Raw genomic sequence first — 16,549 nt, 5'->3', positions numbered from 1 at the left:
TTATTGAACACATTTCTAGACCAGGCCAGGGATCCTATACAGCCCTGTCTTATGAACTATTTAATTCACATCTTATGAATTAAAACAGCCGCAACTACGGATAATTGCACAGACCATTGGTTCTCCTGTTTGTTCGTATCTTCTGAACAAAATTCTCCATAAGGTATGAATAGAAAAAAGTACACAAATTGATTGTTAAATAGTTCATAAGGTATGAATAGCAAAGAGTACACAAATTTCTTATTAAATAGTTCATAAGGTATGAATGGCAAAAAGTGCACAAATTTCTTGTTTGATAGTTCATAAGGTATGAATAGCAAAAAGTATACAAATGCCTTGCTAAATAGTTCATATGGTAAGCACAATACACAGGCTGTATCACCTTAAGAGAAATAACAGATACCACATAACAAATAACAGATAACAGATCTATCTTACACAGCAGGTTATTCCTACCACCTATTGTTTCAAATGTGTTTCAATGAACATATTTTGCAATAAATGCTACTTTAATGGAATAAACCATGACCAAACAGCATTAATAACCTTCCTGAAATGGATCTGTTATTTGTTATCTGTTGTTTCTCTTAAGGTGATACAGCCACAATAGGCATTTGCAGGTTAATGTAAATTTATTTCTGATTGAATGAGGTTACCTGCTATCTGATAGAAGCTAAAAACTGTGGTGGGTGGGAGCCCCGTGGGCAAGGTGGCCTGGCAATCCACAGGTCTCCTGTTCTCTGTATGATGCGCCGACAAAAGTACTCTCTGATGGGCTTCTCACAAAAAAACACGGCGTTGAAATACTCCATGACGGGAAACAGCGCGAAAAGCTGTAACCATCTACCGTAGGTCTTCCGTTCAGAATAAAGACTTAGCATATCGAGCAATGTCATGTTTGTTTACTAGTATTTTACAGTATTTTACTTGTAAGGCTTTGAGTTTAGTCGACCCGACTCTTATAGTCGATCCAACCCAACAGTCGACCGCATGCTGACACGTTTCCTCTAATTAGCGCAGGCTGTGGGATTTAGGAAGGGGGGGCGGGCGAGGGTGAGGGGTGGATCGTAGCGTAAAGTAAGTGCTCCCCCTGCAGCGATTTTGCTTTCTGAACTATTCAAACTGATAATTGCACGTTGTAAATTCACGCTAACAAACGCTGTCGATCATGTTCATTAAATGTTTTCTCTTTTCCAAATACCAGCCGAACTTTTGCCATTGTTTGCGTTGTGCTTTTCCTTCCCCGCCTGTTCACCATAATGTTTTTAACCTCTCTTTGTTGTGCCAGCAGTTGCATTGCTTCCTTATTTTGTCTTTGTTGCTAATATTTTCTTTTGATTTTAATCTGTTCCCAGGTGTGCTTGCAAAACTGTTTTTTTCTGCATGTCAACCAATATGCTTAACTGCTTCCAACACCAACAGCTGATATCGCTTAGCACTTGAATTAATCAACATGCGTGTCTTGACTTTTGTATGATAAGGATCCAGAAATAAACTTTCAAATATAAATCAAAATATAGTTTACCATCCAAGTTTAAACTCTCTATTTCCCAAATAGTTCTCTCTTCTTACACACTGCAGTATGTCAAAAACATCAGTAAAATAATGCCTGAACTATAGAGGGCAACTTTTAAAATAAATACACAAGGTAATTCCCACATATTCACATGAATATAAAGAGATGATACATTCAACTTGACTGTAAAAAGTCTTAAATTGCTGCACAGTAAAAATAAGTAAAATATTCCATTGGCAAAGAAAACCAAAAGGTGCAACAGAGAAGAATTCTAATTCAGCTGGAAGATAGAGAGAAAACAAATAAATTACATTCAAAGAAACTAAAATATGTTGATAGAATATGAGAGACACTTACCGGGAATATAAATAATTTGACAATTTAGATTTAAGATAAAAGGTTCAAACTAGTGTAGATCAAACAAGGAGTATGTTACATTCCATGCAGTTTAGCCCAATGATTGGAAGTACTAATAAAATTGAATCTGAAAGTAAGAATAACAGAGCAGATTGTAAATTTACAGTCAATACTCTAAAGGAAATCAAGATAACTAACAAACTTACTGTGACTCTTGAAGAAAGGTCCCTGAATCTCTCAAAACTTCACTAGCAACCAAGTGAAACGCACTTTAAATAGATCTACAACTGAGCGTAAGCTTGTTGTCTTTGAAGGGTCAAACAAAGTTTCCTCAAAAATCAACCTGGAAGAGAGACAAAATTAGATAAGATGTAAAGAAAAAATATTGGATGTAAAACAATGTCTGAGTCTCTTACCAGGGATTAAATTAGTTAAACCATAAAGATGTGAAGATAAAAGGATAAGATAGATGCTTCACAGATTTTGCAGATTAAAACAGGGCTGTGTCGACCTTGTTATAATTGTGCATAAGATACAGTCATCCATGGACCAGCGCTGTCTTAAAATTCCAAGTGAAATTATGTCTGTAAGAGATGGATAGAAAAACTTAGGAATTAAAGAGAAAACAAAAAGCACAAAAGAGGAACAGAGGTACTATGTTACTAAACAATATGCAATACCTGTTAAACAAGCACTGTAAAGGATGCATGAACCTCATTAGAACATAATGTCCAACTAATGAAGTATGAACTCTCTGAAGTAATTATCTCCGTTTTCACACAGTAGTATACCCGTAGATAAACAACATTACAACTGCTGTTAACAGTCACTTCAAAGAATTACATTTGAGGCACTTTAGCCCGCTGACTTAAAATCCTAACAAAGTTGAATCTGAAAGTAAGAATAAAACAGAACAGATTGTAAATTTTCTGTCAATTCATTAAAGGAAATCAAGATAATTAACATAAAACTTACAGTGACTGTTAAAAATGGGCCCCTTCTCAACACTTCACCAGCAACCAAGTTAGATGCACTTTAAATAGATCTCCAATTGATTGTAAGCGCATTGGCTTTGAAAGCAAACAAAAATTACTCAAAAATCAACCTGGATGAGAGACAAGATTAGATAAGATGTAAAGAAAAAATATTTGATTTATAACAATGTGAGACACTCTTACCAGCTATTAAATTAATTAAACCATACAGATGTGAAGAAAAAAGAAAGTAGATGTTTCAGAGATATTGTAGATTAACACAGGGCTGTGTTGACCTTGTCACAATTACAATTGTATTAAATACTATGCAGTTCACTTTTGGTTCTGCTGTTTTCCAATTCTAAGTGATATTAGATCTGTAAGAGAGTAATAGAAAAAATTAGGAATTAAAGAGAAAACGAATTGGGTCAGATGTATTTTGGTAGGCTTTTACTTAACAATATGTAGTACCTCTTAAACAAGCACCGTACGTAAAGATACATATGTCTTATTTGAACGTGGGAATGTCCAAGGGGCAATACACCGGAAGTTTGCAAGAGACCGAACATTGATGGCTAAATCTTGTCGCATCTGTAAAGAAATTGAAAGTTATAGGTCATGACAAACATAAAAGGACAGGTGTTAGGCTCATGTTGGTACAGTTGAGACATCTTACCTCCTTATCAGTTTCTGGAATCACCTCAAATGCATTGAATCGAGGGCTGACTCCTAAATTTCTCCAAGGTGCCGCAATGAGAATGATGTCCTTTCCAGCAACAACAACTACCTTTATTACAGCAAATAATGGATCACGGTTTGGAGATGGAACCGCAACAAATAGACCGGGTCTATATTCCTCTCCATGCAGGCTGGCACTATTTGTAATGATTACTTTATCTTGGCTGGTTAGCGGCCTCAAAATATTACTGTAGGATGAGTTGGCCAGATTGACAGTGAAGCCACGATGATGCTCTAGGAAAACTTCTTCCTTGGTGTTGATAAGTGTTTTTAAGTTGCTGAGCTGAAACATTCGGGCCATTGTTTTGGGAATATTTTTGAAGTTGCAGCAAATAGAAGAATGTTGTCTGAAAATTTTTAGGCGTCCTTCAAACTTTGCGCACCACATTCTGACAGGGTTTCCAAATTTTCTTATCATTTCTGGGTAATGAGTGAGATGATGAAGCTTGTTAGTCACATGTACTGTTCTCTCCTTTTTCTTCTTTTTCTTCTTTCTAGCTGGCGTTGGGGGCACAGTTTCAGTTTGTTCTTCCAGGTCATTATCAACATCTTCACTATCTTCACTGCCCTCGCCTTCATTGTTCACTTCTGCTTCTTCAGTGTGATCGACAAGCATTTCTGGGTTTATATTTTGACTTGCAATGAAGAGCTTGAAGAATAATTCATTGTGCTGATAAATTAAACATTCAAGCGAGATAATATCACTCTCTGATATTTCAAAGGAAAAGATAATTTGCATTAAGTCTTGCAAAAGAAATATTAACTTGTGATGCTCATCCACTTCCTGAACAAAATCTTTCAAAAGGAAAGGAAATGCCCGAACTAGACACCAAGTTTGAGAGCCAGTTTGCTTTATCTTATCTTTCACACTACTGATCATTGAATCGCTGAAATTGGCTGTTGGATTGTTCTTGGAATCTGGATAACCATATGAGAAAGATTCAATTCTGGCATTGAAGTCTAAGATAGTGAAAAGCTTCTTAACAACAACGTAATGGTAAAGCACAAGTTTGATCACGAGTGGAACTATGCCTTCTAATAAATCGTGAAAACAGTCGAACACATTGCATTCCACACAGGAAAAGAAGGGCACCTCGTCCAATTTGCAACCCTGTTTAACACCACATTCAGTAGAAAAATCCTTGTTTTCCTTGACTCTATCAACATGTTGACGGTGAAGTTCAGGTGTTCTCCTTACACCAGTGGCATTGGCATTGGCTCTTATTTCCTTGCGAGACACCATGCACCAACGACAGAAGTGCCTAGCACCAGAGCTCAGAAACCCAAGAAGGTCATGCGCAGCAAGGGTATCAGCTGTAACAGCTGTAATAACAGCACGAAGTACAAATGGTATCCCATCAAAATCTCCCAAGGGCACACCTTCCTCCGAACACAACTTCTTCAACTCTTGCACTAAAGGAATGAGGATTCTATCCATTGCACCTTTCTTCTTCAAATCATCAGCATGTGCTAGAGTAAGCAGAAAAATTGAAGATAATTCAGATGAAAGCTCAGGGGGGAAATTCAAAACCTGATAAAAAAATGCAGCAAGTTTATGAATAATTGTTTTTGAGCCCAAGGAGTTTGTAACTTCAAGTTCATCAAAAAACAATAAAATGTTGAGAACAATCTTGTGTTTCTGAATATACGGGTGGCTCTTGTATTGTGAACCATCCATGTGAGACCGAATCACACCATCTTCACTGCCACAACTCTTGATGATTAAGTCTCTGTATTTCTTGTTAGAAACAATTGCTTTCAATGATGCAATCAAAGAAATATACTGAAATGTTTCAAAAACCTGACAATGAATGTAGGAATTAGTTGAAGGATCCAGTCTTTTGTCAATCCTTGTATCTAAGAGCTTCTCTTCAGGTATGACTAGGCCAAATTTTTCAGAAAAGTATTTCAGTTGCTCTTCAATAGTTCTAAGGCCTTTAAAGGGATCTTCTACATCAAGATGGCTCACAACATCAGCAATATCCACATCTGACATTCCCTTCTCTTTCAAGCATTCTGACAATTTGGCCTTGGCAGAAGCACTGAACTGTTGAAGTAAGTTGTTGCAACCAATTTCAAATCTCTCTATAGCTTTTCCCGTAAGACTGGCTGTCGATCTGAGGTCCACCAAGAGCTGAACTGCTGCTTTCTTTACTTCTTCCTCAAGATTAACAGGTGGAGGGGTTGGTGGTGTTTCTCCCCCCTCAACTATCACACTAAGTCTATCATCATCATCATCATCATCAGTAATGCATCCAAGGTTAGAGCCAACTACTTCTCGTGATGTTGATGGAGTAGCTTCTTCAAATGCTAGTGCGCGAGAGCTACTTGGATCGATGTTAGGTAAACCCTTGTGGTTGTCCTTGAAATGTCTCATCATAGATGACTTGTGTCGGAGACGTTTTCTACATGATAAAAACGCACACCCGTATGAATCAAGTGGGTCATGTTTCAATTTGTAATGCTCGTTAAGATCCTCAGACCCTCTAAACAGAAGAGGAGGTTGGCACTCGACACAATACATATCACAATCCGAATCTCTGGCAGCAAATGCCATGATGTAACTGCAAAACAGAGAAAGCATGTTAAACTATGAACGCATGTACCAGGAAACATGTGAAGGGCATAACTGTAAACATCAAATTATTTAAAGGTCTTACTTGGGGGAGAGTGAGTCTTTTGTTGGATTGACTACTTGGTTGAAACAGAGCTATAACTTCTGCCACTTGTTGCAGCTATGAAATGTGAGAATACACATAAGTGAGTACACATGTTCCCTGCAATCAAAATAACATATATGATGCTTTGTCTTTGGAAAAAACAACATTTCGGATTTAACTGTCATGGTTTCACAAGAAATAAAGAACAACAAATGTTACCAGATTTGGAAGAATAGTTGTAGGTGAAAAGATCCTCAAAATTTCAACAAGTAGCAGCAAACTGATCAAACTAATTGAGAGGCACCAATATCCTAAAACAGACTGCGTGTGAACTGTTCTGAAATCAAACATACATGAAATTTACAACCACGCAGTTACCTTAACACGTAAAATAAAGCAACTTATTACTATACATACTCTACTCTTTCCCTTTGACGAATGAGGAATTCTTTACTGTAATTCTGAAAACACACAAGGCGATAGGGCTAGGACAACTATGTTGTGCTACCACCAGCTGACTGAATACTGACGACTACAGTACTTGGCTCCTACGACAGCAGATAGAATGATGCAACTGCAAAACAGAGAAAGTACGCTAAACAATGAAAGCATATACCAGGAAACATATGAAGGACATTGATATTGAAACACTTAAATGTCTTACTTGAGAGAGTAAGTCTGTTGTCAGGCTGACTGCTTGGTTGAAACCAATCTATAACTTCTGCCACTTATTGTTGCAGCTATCAGATGAGTAGACATGTTCCCTGCAATCAAAATAAAATATATATATTTCGTCTTTTGCAAAACAAAGTTTTGAATATAACTGTCATAGTTTCACAACAAAAAACAAAACAAGTTACCAGATTTAGAAAAGCTGGTGTAGGTTAAGACATTATGGAGAATGTGAAAGTTCCTCAAAAATGAGCAACAAGTATCAGCAAACTGATCAAACTGATTGAGAAGCACCAATAACCTCAACCAGACAATGGGTGAACAGTTCTGAAATCCAAACACACTTGATATTTGTGAAATAAGTGATTAAAGTGATTACCACGTTCCGTATAGCAACTTATTATTAAACGTACTCTTTTCCTTCGATGAACGTCGATTACTTGTTGTAATTCTGGTTCTGGTTCTGGAAAACTATGAGGAGACACTTTGTAGTGCTGAGCTGTGCTGCTGTACTTGTACTAGGCTTTAGGCTTGAGCTAGAGAGGAAGAAAAGAATGGGAGCGAGTAGAACATGAAGGTTCGTGATTGGCCGAGCCGTTACCTCTCCGGCGAGGAGTAGCGGCGGAAGCTCTCGACCAATCGGAAACGACGTTTGCGTTCTACTTACTTTTTGCTTTCCTGCTTCTGTTCGCTTTGCTGAAAAAGTACACTACACTAATACCCCTGAAAAATAAAGAGCTCTGAAACTCACTTCATCAACGGTATCGGAAAACACAATATTCAAGACAAAACTGGGGATATAATACTGTGTTAATTAACAGAATGTTCTTTCCGCATGCCGACGAAAACTGTCACTGACATAGCCCCGGTCCCCGGCCGGCGTTGCCAAATCGGCCAGTGTGAGCTTTGTGGGTGTTGAGACACCTGGAAAGTGGCGCGAACGCGCGAACCGTTTGAATACTCGAATGTGATCAGAAGAATTCTATGGTGTTTTGATGTTGACGGCGCTCCCATAATGTACGTTCCCTGGGCCGACACGAGGAAACGTATGGTGCAATATGCTCCCCGGTGTAGGAAAACCCCACCCAACTCTAAAATATTCGAAAATGTCTTCCGATAAGAGTAAAATCTACTGGGAACGCATAATATTCTCTGGAACCTTACTATTAACGATCGAAAAATAAAAATGCTGCACCCTGCTTTACGTGTCCCTCCCTGCCCGACCATCTGCTGCGCTTGGGCGCTCAGGGCGGGCCTCCAACTCCACACAACTGCTTGGCGGGCTGGTCTACCCAGCGCGTTGCAGGCGCTATACCTGGTGCCGGCCGGCTGGGGCCACGTCGAAGTCAGCCCTCAGTACAGCCGCCCTTACCTTTTGCGTGCTCTGAAAACTAGGGCAGTTTAAATGGCGGCCTGTTCTAATTGGGGAGGGAGAGCAATTACGTCTTACTGGTCTGTTCGAAGCGCACTATTCTTTCGTTAGGAAAACTTGTATGTAGACAGTCACAACTTCAAGTTGCCCAAAAAGAGGCTCCCTGCACCACTACAAGTACCAACTGTGGTCAAGGCCTTTTTGACATCCACCCGCCTGTATTCTTTGTGAAACAGAGACCTTTAATCTGATGGACAAAACTTAAATGGCACCTCAGAATATTCCAATATTCTTTCGTTTTTCTTGCAACATCACTTTGAATGTTCTGCCGTCCTCCCGTGTTTAAAGTTTATAGTAATATAACTCAAAATTTGTTGTAATATAACTCGGATCCCAATTTTAGTTTGAACAAAACCAGATTCGAATGCAAAACCAATATTTTAGTGCAATGGTCCAATAAAATAGGTACTCCTCACAATAATAAAGTCTTGGGTAAAAAGTAAAACTTATTTATGTCAGTAGAAATAAAAATACAAAACAATGACAAAATCAGCAAGTTCTGTACTTTTGAGAACACATAAAAATAAAAAACAATAGTGACAGAATCAACAAATGCTGTACTTTTGAGAACACATAAAAACAAAAAACAATAGTGACAGAATCAACAAATACTGTGCTTTTGAGAGCACATAAAAATAAAAAACAATAGTGACAAAATCAACAAATACTGTAATTTCTCCCACGGCTTCATATCTGAAGAAAGAGAACTAAGAAAGCACAGCAATGGACTATATCGTCTTGAGTAAAAGCAAAACTTCATCTTTTCAGTAGAAATAAAAAAACAGAACAATATTGACAAAATCAACAATTAATTACTGTACTTCTCAGAAGAATTAAAAATGCAAAGCAATAATGACAATTAAACAATTACTGTAATCTTTCCCACAGCTCCATTTCTGAAGAAGAAGTATATTCTCCTCCCCTTGAAGATCTGTGATATTGTTTCTCTCTGATGTTCATAAAGTAATGTTGTACAAAATGTAAGGTGTTGCGCCATCCAAATGGATGGAGTACATTGAATACACAGTAGCATTGCATCAATACAGAAAGTGCATGAAGCAGGGGCCTCTGTCTAGGACATTGGATCTCAAGCTCCTTGGAATCAAGTACAATGAACGAAGATGTAATTTTCTTGTCGATGGAGCTCTGAACAAGGATCGAATAGGGCTGGATAGCTTTAGCTGAGTTTCGCATTCTCTCTATGACATAATCGGTGATGTTGTCATTGGGCTGAAATTTGGATGGGAGAAAAGCAGAAGATAGAGAATATTACTAGAAATAATTGATACACAAGCTGCAGGGCCTACAATTGATGAATGTTCAGGCAAAATGATAAAAAATTTAGAAAGTGAAAGGATCTTATTAAATTTGTTTTCAATTGAAATTAGAAAGCACAACATTTAGCTAGCAAAGTAAATGGGGGCAAAGGCAAATACCTACTTCCAAAATAACAAATAAATCTTCCTCCCGTGCCCAGGAGTAGTCAAATTTCTCCTTGGGAAGAGGGATATCATGTGGCAGCTGATGGGACAGCAGTATCAGCGCTCTCAAAATATCTGCAAAGTCATAAGAGGCGTTTGCTTCATTAAGTAATTGCAAGGTACACAAAGAAGAAGCACGATGAAAAATGAAATGCAATCAGTTTTATACCATCATCATATTTAAGGTCCATTCTTCGCACTGGCTCCAATGCCAAGATTTTATCTAATTTGGAGGCAAATGGCCTTTGCAAGTCTCGTGCTTCGGAAAACATCATTGAATATTCTTGAAAAATCTGATCAGGGAATTCATATACAGCATCAATAATGTAGTTAAGAAGAAAGATAAAATATTAAGGAAAGAGAAAACAAAAAGTAAAAATATGTTCACAGATACTCACTACTTCACCATCAAAATGTTTAAAATGGGGGTACTTGTTCAGAAAGAAGTCAATGGTTTCCCCTCTCTTTCTTTCCACCTTTCTTGTTTTAAAACAAGCCTGCATACCCCTGAAAATATCCTGCTTGGTCCTTAAATTAACGAGGACCTGGCCTAGTGCCTCAATCTGTTGAAAACAAAGTTACAGATTAGAAAAATACTACATAAAAGTTGGAATAACATAGTTTAGAGTGAATAGTAATTATGATTTTGATAATATTCATAGTATTTTTACCTGATCAGACCCATACTCAGAGGAATTTTCTTGCTCCTCCTCTACAACTTTTTTGGTGGTTTTTCTTGACCTGTTTCTTTTTTGAATGTGCCTAGCAGAATTGGGAATCCACCCTGTGTTAGCGCCTCTGTTGTAATAATGTGACTAGATAAGAGAAACAAATGAAAAATGCAATTTCCTATTACACAAGACCAATAATTGAAAACTTCAAAAATGCAATAAGAGGCAAACTAAATATTACCCAGGGTGAAAGATTCTCACTACTAAGGCTTTGACATTGCAAATTCGGGTAATCAGTAACAATTGACTTTGCAAGCCCTTCTTTCATGTCAGATGTAACTGATTTTGGAGTACTGAAAAATTTAAATTAGATTTATAACACTTCAATATCAAACAAGATGTTTCTTCCCGCTTCAAAAATACTTTAAAAAAACAAAATGCTAAATATTAATGATCAGCTCACCTTGCATGGTTCATGTACAGCCATCTCACCAGAACCCTGACCATAATTTTCCTTTGCTGCTTGGTGAGTGGACGACCAGACTCTAAGTTGGTCCAAACAATACGTCCACGATTCTTTTCCAGTTTTGACAACTTATCTTTAAGAATTTCCTTCACATCAAACTGGAAAATAAGCAATGCAGTAAGACTGTTAATAACATTATAATACTTACAAAAATATGAAAAAAATGTCATTTACTTTAGGCAGGTCAGGACTTGTTAGGGAAAATGCAGCCAGTTCTGAGGACTCAAGTTCCTGAAATTGAAGTTTTAATCAATTGAAGAAGCATCGATGAAACACCAATCAAGTTAACATAAATAACAACGAAAGGAATGGATAAGGATGCAATTATGCACCACCAAGAAAAGCAAGGACGAGACAAATATCAGAACGCTAACCTTTGATTTAGATGGTGCTCTTGATTTTGACTGCTGAACTTTACCTAAAGATTCCCTTCTAGTGCCAGGTGAATAGAAATGTCCCTAAAATAGAAGTATAAATTATGACAAGCGGGTTCACTTCAAATGCGAGTAACTTTATACTGCTGACAGATGTCTTACCTGAGGAGAGATTGGAGTTGAAATAACTTCCTGGTTACGTTGAGGAGGTGTGAGCACAAGATCAGACTCAGACGAGGAGCTCTCAGACCCACGATTTAAATTGATATTCTGTGGTGGAAAATAAAGAAAAATTCAAAGAATGCCAATTTTAAACTATAAAGTATAACATTTGGGTACTAATGCCTAATACCTTTCCAATCTTCTGATTCTCTCTTGCTTCCCTGGTCAAAGCAGAGCCACTCGGCAGAAAGACTCTTTTATCTTTTGACCTGTCTCTGTTTTTGCTTGAGTACTCAAAATGATCTACTTGTTCCGGTTCTGAAAAAGAATGACCCTGCAGTCATAGAATAAATTAATTTGAGACGTCTTCATGAAACACCATTTTTAGTGGAGGTAAATAACAATGATATTAATTTGTAATTCAATACATGTTAGGACAAGAAAAATGTTGTAACACTAACCTTTGAATTGGAAGGTGTTCTAGTTGGGCTTGATTCTTGGGAAGTTTCCCCTCTAGTGCCACCACGTTCATCCAAATGTGTCTGAAATAAATAAAAATTAGGGGTAGGTTCCCTCAAAATGCTACTTGATAGTGAATGCTATGCTAGAATAAGACCTTGGATTTCACTGATCTGTGCAGGTTTGGTTTTGACAGAGCTTTAAGGAAAGCAGGTTCAGCTGTAGTACCTGGTGCATCTGAATAATCCTACAATAAATAAATTACAAACACGCTCACTTCAAATACTTCAGTATAGTGTAACTGTGAAATAGCATTAGACTAGACACCTTACCTGATGAGAGTTTGGAAATGGAGTATCATCGTCATAGAGAGAATGAGTGACCAGACCAGCTGAGATAGGGCTCTGAGACCTACTGTTGAAATTAGTAAGCTGTGGTGAAAAATAAAGAGTAAAAAATTAAAATGCCAAAAATAATTTTAAAACATGAAGTATGACATTTGGATACTACTGCCTAATACCTTTCCAATCTTCTGATGCTCTTTTACTTTCCTGGTCAAAGCAGAGTCACTTGACAGAGGGACCCTCTTGATTTTTGATCCGTCTTGTTTTTTATTCAAGTCCTCAAAATTGTCTGATTGTTTGAGTTCTGGCAAGTTGTGTCGCTGCAATCATACAGTTTAAATCAATTTGACACGTCTCCATGACACACCATTTCAGTTTTGATAAATATCAATGATATATTGATATGTGATTCAATTCATATTAAAACACGAACCTTAAATTTTGAACTTGATCCTTGGGCAACATCAGACTGTTTCTGAAATGAACAAATTAGGAACAGTTTCCCTTAAAATGCTACTTGATAGTGAATTGTACGCTAGCATAAGACACCTTCTCACCTGCACATGCATATTTGGTTGTGATATTAAATTAGTAATGCTGGGCAATAGAAAAGATTTTCTAGGAAGTCCTTGGAGTTGCTGATTTTGAGAAATAAATTGTAGGATTACAAATAGAATGCCAATTACAGTTCAAAACTAGGAAAGTAGTGCCCCTTACAGTTTCTAACTTTTGCTTCTTTTTCTTCCTGCCCAGCGACACCAATCCACTTAAAGGTTCTTTTTTAGACTTCTGAACCTTTACTTTTGATCCATTGCTGCTCTTATTGGATTCATCGCTATCTTCTGATGCATACTCAAAAGAAGAATCAAAGCAATCCTGCACAAAGGGAAAGAAAGACAAAATAATTAGATCATGTTTGTTTCTTCCCAATTGATTGGAGACCATCACTCCAGTTCTCTTACATTATCTGATACTGTGTCACTCGATGCTGCTGTTGATGATGAAACATTGGAGTCTTTTCCTTTGGCAGCTGTATTTCTCAGGTCTGGTAAACTTTCAGTCAATGAAACTGGTGGTGACAAGCCACCATCATCTTGGGGCTTCTGAGCAAATAAACTCTGCCGGTATGTGCTGCAAGACTTTAGGTCTACCTTTGAATGAACCGCTGGAGCAGGCCGCTTAAGTTTAGGGCTGGTTGCGGTATTAGCAGGGAGATTCTGCAAAAAAAAAAAAAAAAAAAAAAATGTCGGATAATTGCTTCACATTTATACAACATAGTTGTTAATGATGATTTAGATAAATAACACACAACTATCCTCCTTACACTGTCAGTCTGGTTATTCAAAGGAAACATTTTGGACCACCGCATTACAAGTGAAGAAGACACTTCCTCTGCGGGAGTTGAATCAGGTTTCTTGTTACTATGGTTTACAGAATCAGAATCAGAAGAATCAGAGGAACCATATGCCTAAAACATAAAATAAAGATTAGCAGAAGACAACTTTTAATTCCACTGAATAGATTACTAATATCTGTGGCCCTTACCACCAAAGATCGATGGAACAGGTCTGGCCGATAACCAAGACCAGTCGCTCTGCCCAGACCCTGACCATTTGAAGAGGAGGGCAGGCAAACTATCGAAGGTTTAGTAATACTAGATTCAGTAACATCCTCATCCTGTCCACGTAAAGTGGGCAAAGGGCAATCAGATGAAGGTTTAGCACCACTCGATTCAGTTAGGCGCTGCTCTTTACTTGAAGTGGGCAAAGGGCAATCCGATGAAGGTTTTGCACCACTAGAATCAGTTAGACCCTGCTTTCCACTTGAAGTGGGCAAAGAATCCAATGAAGGTTTAGAAACATCTTCAGTTGATCGTTTCTGATAGGAAAAATGGTGCAATCAAGACATAGGTATTAGTGATTGTAATTCAAACACTAGCAAATACTAGATAAAGGTCTACTTACTTTCAGAGAAGGCTTCTGACTAGTGCCAATTTTCAAATTGGCAAGATTTTTGGCCTTTCGTGGCGCTCTTCCTGCCATATTAATCAACTGCAAAAAAAGGGAAAAAAAGAATAATTTCCGAAGTTCCAGAAGGTAAAGTTCCATGGTACACTGGTAGCATAAAAGACTGCGCAAAGGTGAGAATGTACACCAGACACTTCAGTCATTTTAAAATGCCAATAGTTTGATAGAATTTATTGAGTGTGACAATGAAGCATTCTGGTAAAGCTGAAAAGAAGAATGCGGGGAACAACAACATGGAAATCACTATGATATAACAAAGTGATTTCTAAAACTTGTCCCCGCATTCTCCTGCATTTCAGCTTTACCAAAATGGATTATTGTGATCTAATGAGGTGGTAAACAGTGAAGATAAGTCCCAATTTCCATTTACAATTCAAACACTCAGACTTAAGGTGTGGACATTTTTTTCAAGCCACATACATCATCCCCTTGACTATAACCCAACAGCAAAATCCCAATTAGTTTCTGATAATGTACCTCAAGCAGACCTTTCTCGAAAGAATGCCTTGCCTCACAGAAAAATAGATATCTGATGCAAAGAAAAAGGGGAGAAACCTAACCAAACAATTTAATGTACATTTTCAAGATTCTTTGTTCAGTCTTCAGCAGGAAAATAACCACGATCGTGGAGCATGCAAATGAATGTCTCACAAAGCACTCGTAAGATAGCATAATAATAATACAGGGTAAAACCGAACGATTACATTACAGCACGGTTTGAGCTCTGAGCTACAGTTGTACGATTTGTCGGTTAAAATAGGAAAAACACGGCAAGTCTAATGCCAATCGACAGCAAGTGAGTTATGGAACTGGTAAAATAACAAGCTAACTAGATAATTAAGCAAGGAAAGTTATCGAAATTGACTACTGAACCTGTTGAACACACTATTCGACCCGCGGAAACTGCAAACTGCTCTCGCTCTGCTTTGTGCTGAAGCTCTGACGTTCTCTTTGTGACAATGTGACAATAGAGAAACAAATTCTGCTCGGGGAAAATAATAAAAGTCACGCTATGAAAACATAGACAAAGCTCGTTCTGGAATAGGGATCAAATGTGTAACTCTTTTATCATAATTTTTGAGCTCTATTGTCGTGAGAATTAACAAAGTGCTTGTAACAACTTATTGCTCGACTAACACAACTATAAGGTTGGTAGTACCAACAAATTTCGAAGCGGAAAGGGAATGCCAAGTTCAAACAACACAACGTTCACCGTCGGTCTCCCTTTATAACACATTGAGTTTATGCCCACATAAGTTGGCAGTTTGCTCCCAAGTTCAATTAAATAGTTCGTAAAGGTGATATGCACTTCTCCCGAGGGGTATTAAGGAGCTCCCGAACTGCTATTCGGAGGGGTACCCCTCAACCCCTGTCACCCTACTCAAGCTGATCTACTGGGTGTCCACCTACACACAGGACAGTGCGTAAAGTTGCCTCGGGCTCGCGCTACCCCCGAGGGAGGGTTGCGCGACGTACCCCCGAGGCTTCGCGGTACCCCCGCGGGGGTAGGCGGCGTCCTTCGCGGGGGTCTGGCGCGCTACCCCCGCGGGGGTGGCGTGAGGCTACGGGGGTAGTCCGTGTCCTTCGCGGGGGTACATCACGCAACCCCTCGCGGGGTTACGTCGCACAACCCTCCCGCGGGGGTAGCGCGAGTCCGCGGGGTGGGCCGCGTCCCTCGCGGGGGTCCGTAGCGGTTACCCCAGTAACGCCTGGGGCACTCGCGGATACGAATCCCACCCCCACCCCCCATTTGGGAGCCTCCTGTTCCCGCCGCGCTACTCCCCACCACAGAGACTCTAGTGGCGGGAGCGGTGGAGGGGGCCGGCTGCCAGCGCGTCCTGTGTGTGGGTGGACACCCAGTAGAAGGCGCGCCGAATAGCAATTCGAGGGCTCATTAAAGCCCGTGCTAGCAAAGATCCTCGCTATAGGCCCGAGGTAATACCCGCCCGCCCCGTCAGTTTGTGCTCTGTCGATACTCCCCCATGGTTCTTTATAGTTAAACCATATGCGAGCGCTTTGTTTTCCATACTGTGCTGTGCTTGGGAACCGAGGAGTGTGTCCGAATTCTCGAATGTGTCGACACTTTGCGATTCGTGTCGACACAAATTTGGTAAGGGGAGGGGCTGGTCAGCAGGGAGGGCAACCTGCAGCCATCC

General features: G+C 39.1%; 3 protein-coding genes across 4 annotated transcripts in view; 1 reads left to right on the top strand and 2 right to left on the bottom strand.

Moving 5' to 3' along the window:
- Positions 1–16,549, top strand: part of LOC127749180 (peptidase inhibitor 16-like) — a 50,645-nt gene that overhangs the window by 18,469 nt on the left and 15,627 nt on the right. The gene's annotated exons all lie outside the window — the stretch shown is intronic.
- On the bottom strand, positions 682–6,576 carry LOC113211347 (uncharacterized). Of its 2 annotated transcripts, XM_052266335.1 has the most exons (11): positions 6,465–6,576; positions 6,246–6,362; positions 3,524–6,149; positions 3,319–3,438; positions 3,052–3,224; positions 2,849–2,978; positions 2,554–2,764; positions 2,290–2,457; positions 2,080–2,216; positions 1,874–2,000; positions 682–1,796 (listed from the first exon to the last, which is right to left on the bottom strand). In XM_052266335.1, exons 3-4 carry the CDS (start codon positions 6,140–6,142, stop codon positions 3,322–3,324), a joined length of 2,736 nt encoding a protein of 911 aa, XP_052122295.1. In that variant the 5' UTR covers positions 6,143–6,149; positions 6,246–6,362; positions 6,465–6,576; the 3' UTR covers positions 682–1,796; positions 1,874–2,000; positions 2,080–2,216; positions 2,290–2,457; positions 2,554–2,764; positions 2,849–2,978; positions 3,052–3,224; positions 3,319–3,321. The 2 variants fall into 2 exon arrangements, with proteins under 2 accessions (XP_052122295.1, XP_052122296.1); XM_052266336.1 differs by lacking the exons at positions 6,246–6,362; positions 6,465–6,576 and having other exon boundaries at positions 3,524–6,158.
- LOC127749179 (uncharacterized) lies at positions 8,783–14,347 on the bottom strand. The gene is made up of 18 exons (XM_052266337.1): positions 13,691–14,347; positions 12,924–13,583; positions 12,800–12,841; positions 12,543–12,686; positions 12,355–12,453; positions 12,180–12,269; positions 12,025–12,105; positions 11,754–11,897; positions 11,564–11,671; positions 11,402–11,485; positions 11,202–11,258; positions 10,965–11,125; positions 10,743–10,854; positions 10,502–10,645; positions 10,229–10,393; positions 10,000–10,123; positions 9,790–9,905; positions 8,783–9,579 (listed from the first exon to the last, which is right to left on the bottom strand). The coding sequence occupies exons 2-18, from the start codon at positions 12,933–12,935 to the stop codon at positions 9,217–9,219; spliced, it is 2,046 nt and encodes a 681-aa protein (XP_052122297.1). The 5' UTR covers positions 12,936–13,583; positions 13,691–14,347; the 3' UTR covers positions 8,783–9,216.

Source organism: Frankliniella occidentalis, unplaced genomic scaffold (genome assembly GCF_000697945.3).
Source record: "Frankliniella occidentalis isolate FOCC.00 unplaced genomic scaffold, Focc_3.1 Scaffold37, whole genome shotgun sequence".
NCBI lineage: Eukaryota > Metazoa > Arthropoda > Insecta > Thysanoptera > Thripidae > Frankliniella > Frankliniella occidentalis.
The sequence above is the reverse complement of the archived record's forward strand: the minus strand, read 5'-3'. Positions and strand labels throughout refer to the sequence as shown.

Coding starts and splice junctions, on each gene's coding strand:
- LOC113211347 (XM_052266335.1), bottom strand. CDS start 6,142: ATGGCATTTGCTGCCAGAGATTCGGATTGTGATATGTATTGTGTCGAG. Junction 3,439..3,523: donor TTCCAGAAACTGATAAGGAG/GTAAGATGTCTC, acceptor ATTTCTTTACAG/ATGCGACAAGATTTAGCCAT.
- LOC127749179 (XM_052266337.1), bottom strand. Junction 12,270..12,354: donor CATTTCCAAACTCTCATCAG/GTAAGGTGTCTA, acceptor TATTTATTGTAG/GATTATTCAGATGCACCAGG. Junction 11,486..11,563: donor CAACTCCAATCTCTCCTCAG/GTAAGACATCTG, acceptor CTTCTATTTTAG/GGACATTTCTATTCACCTGG.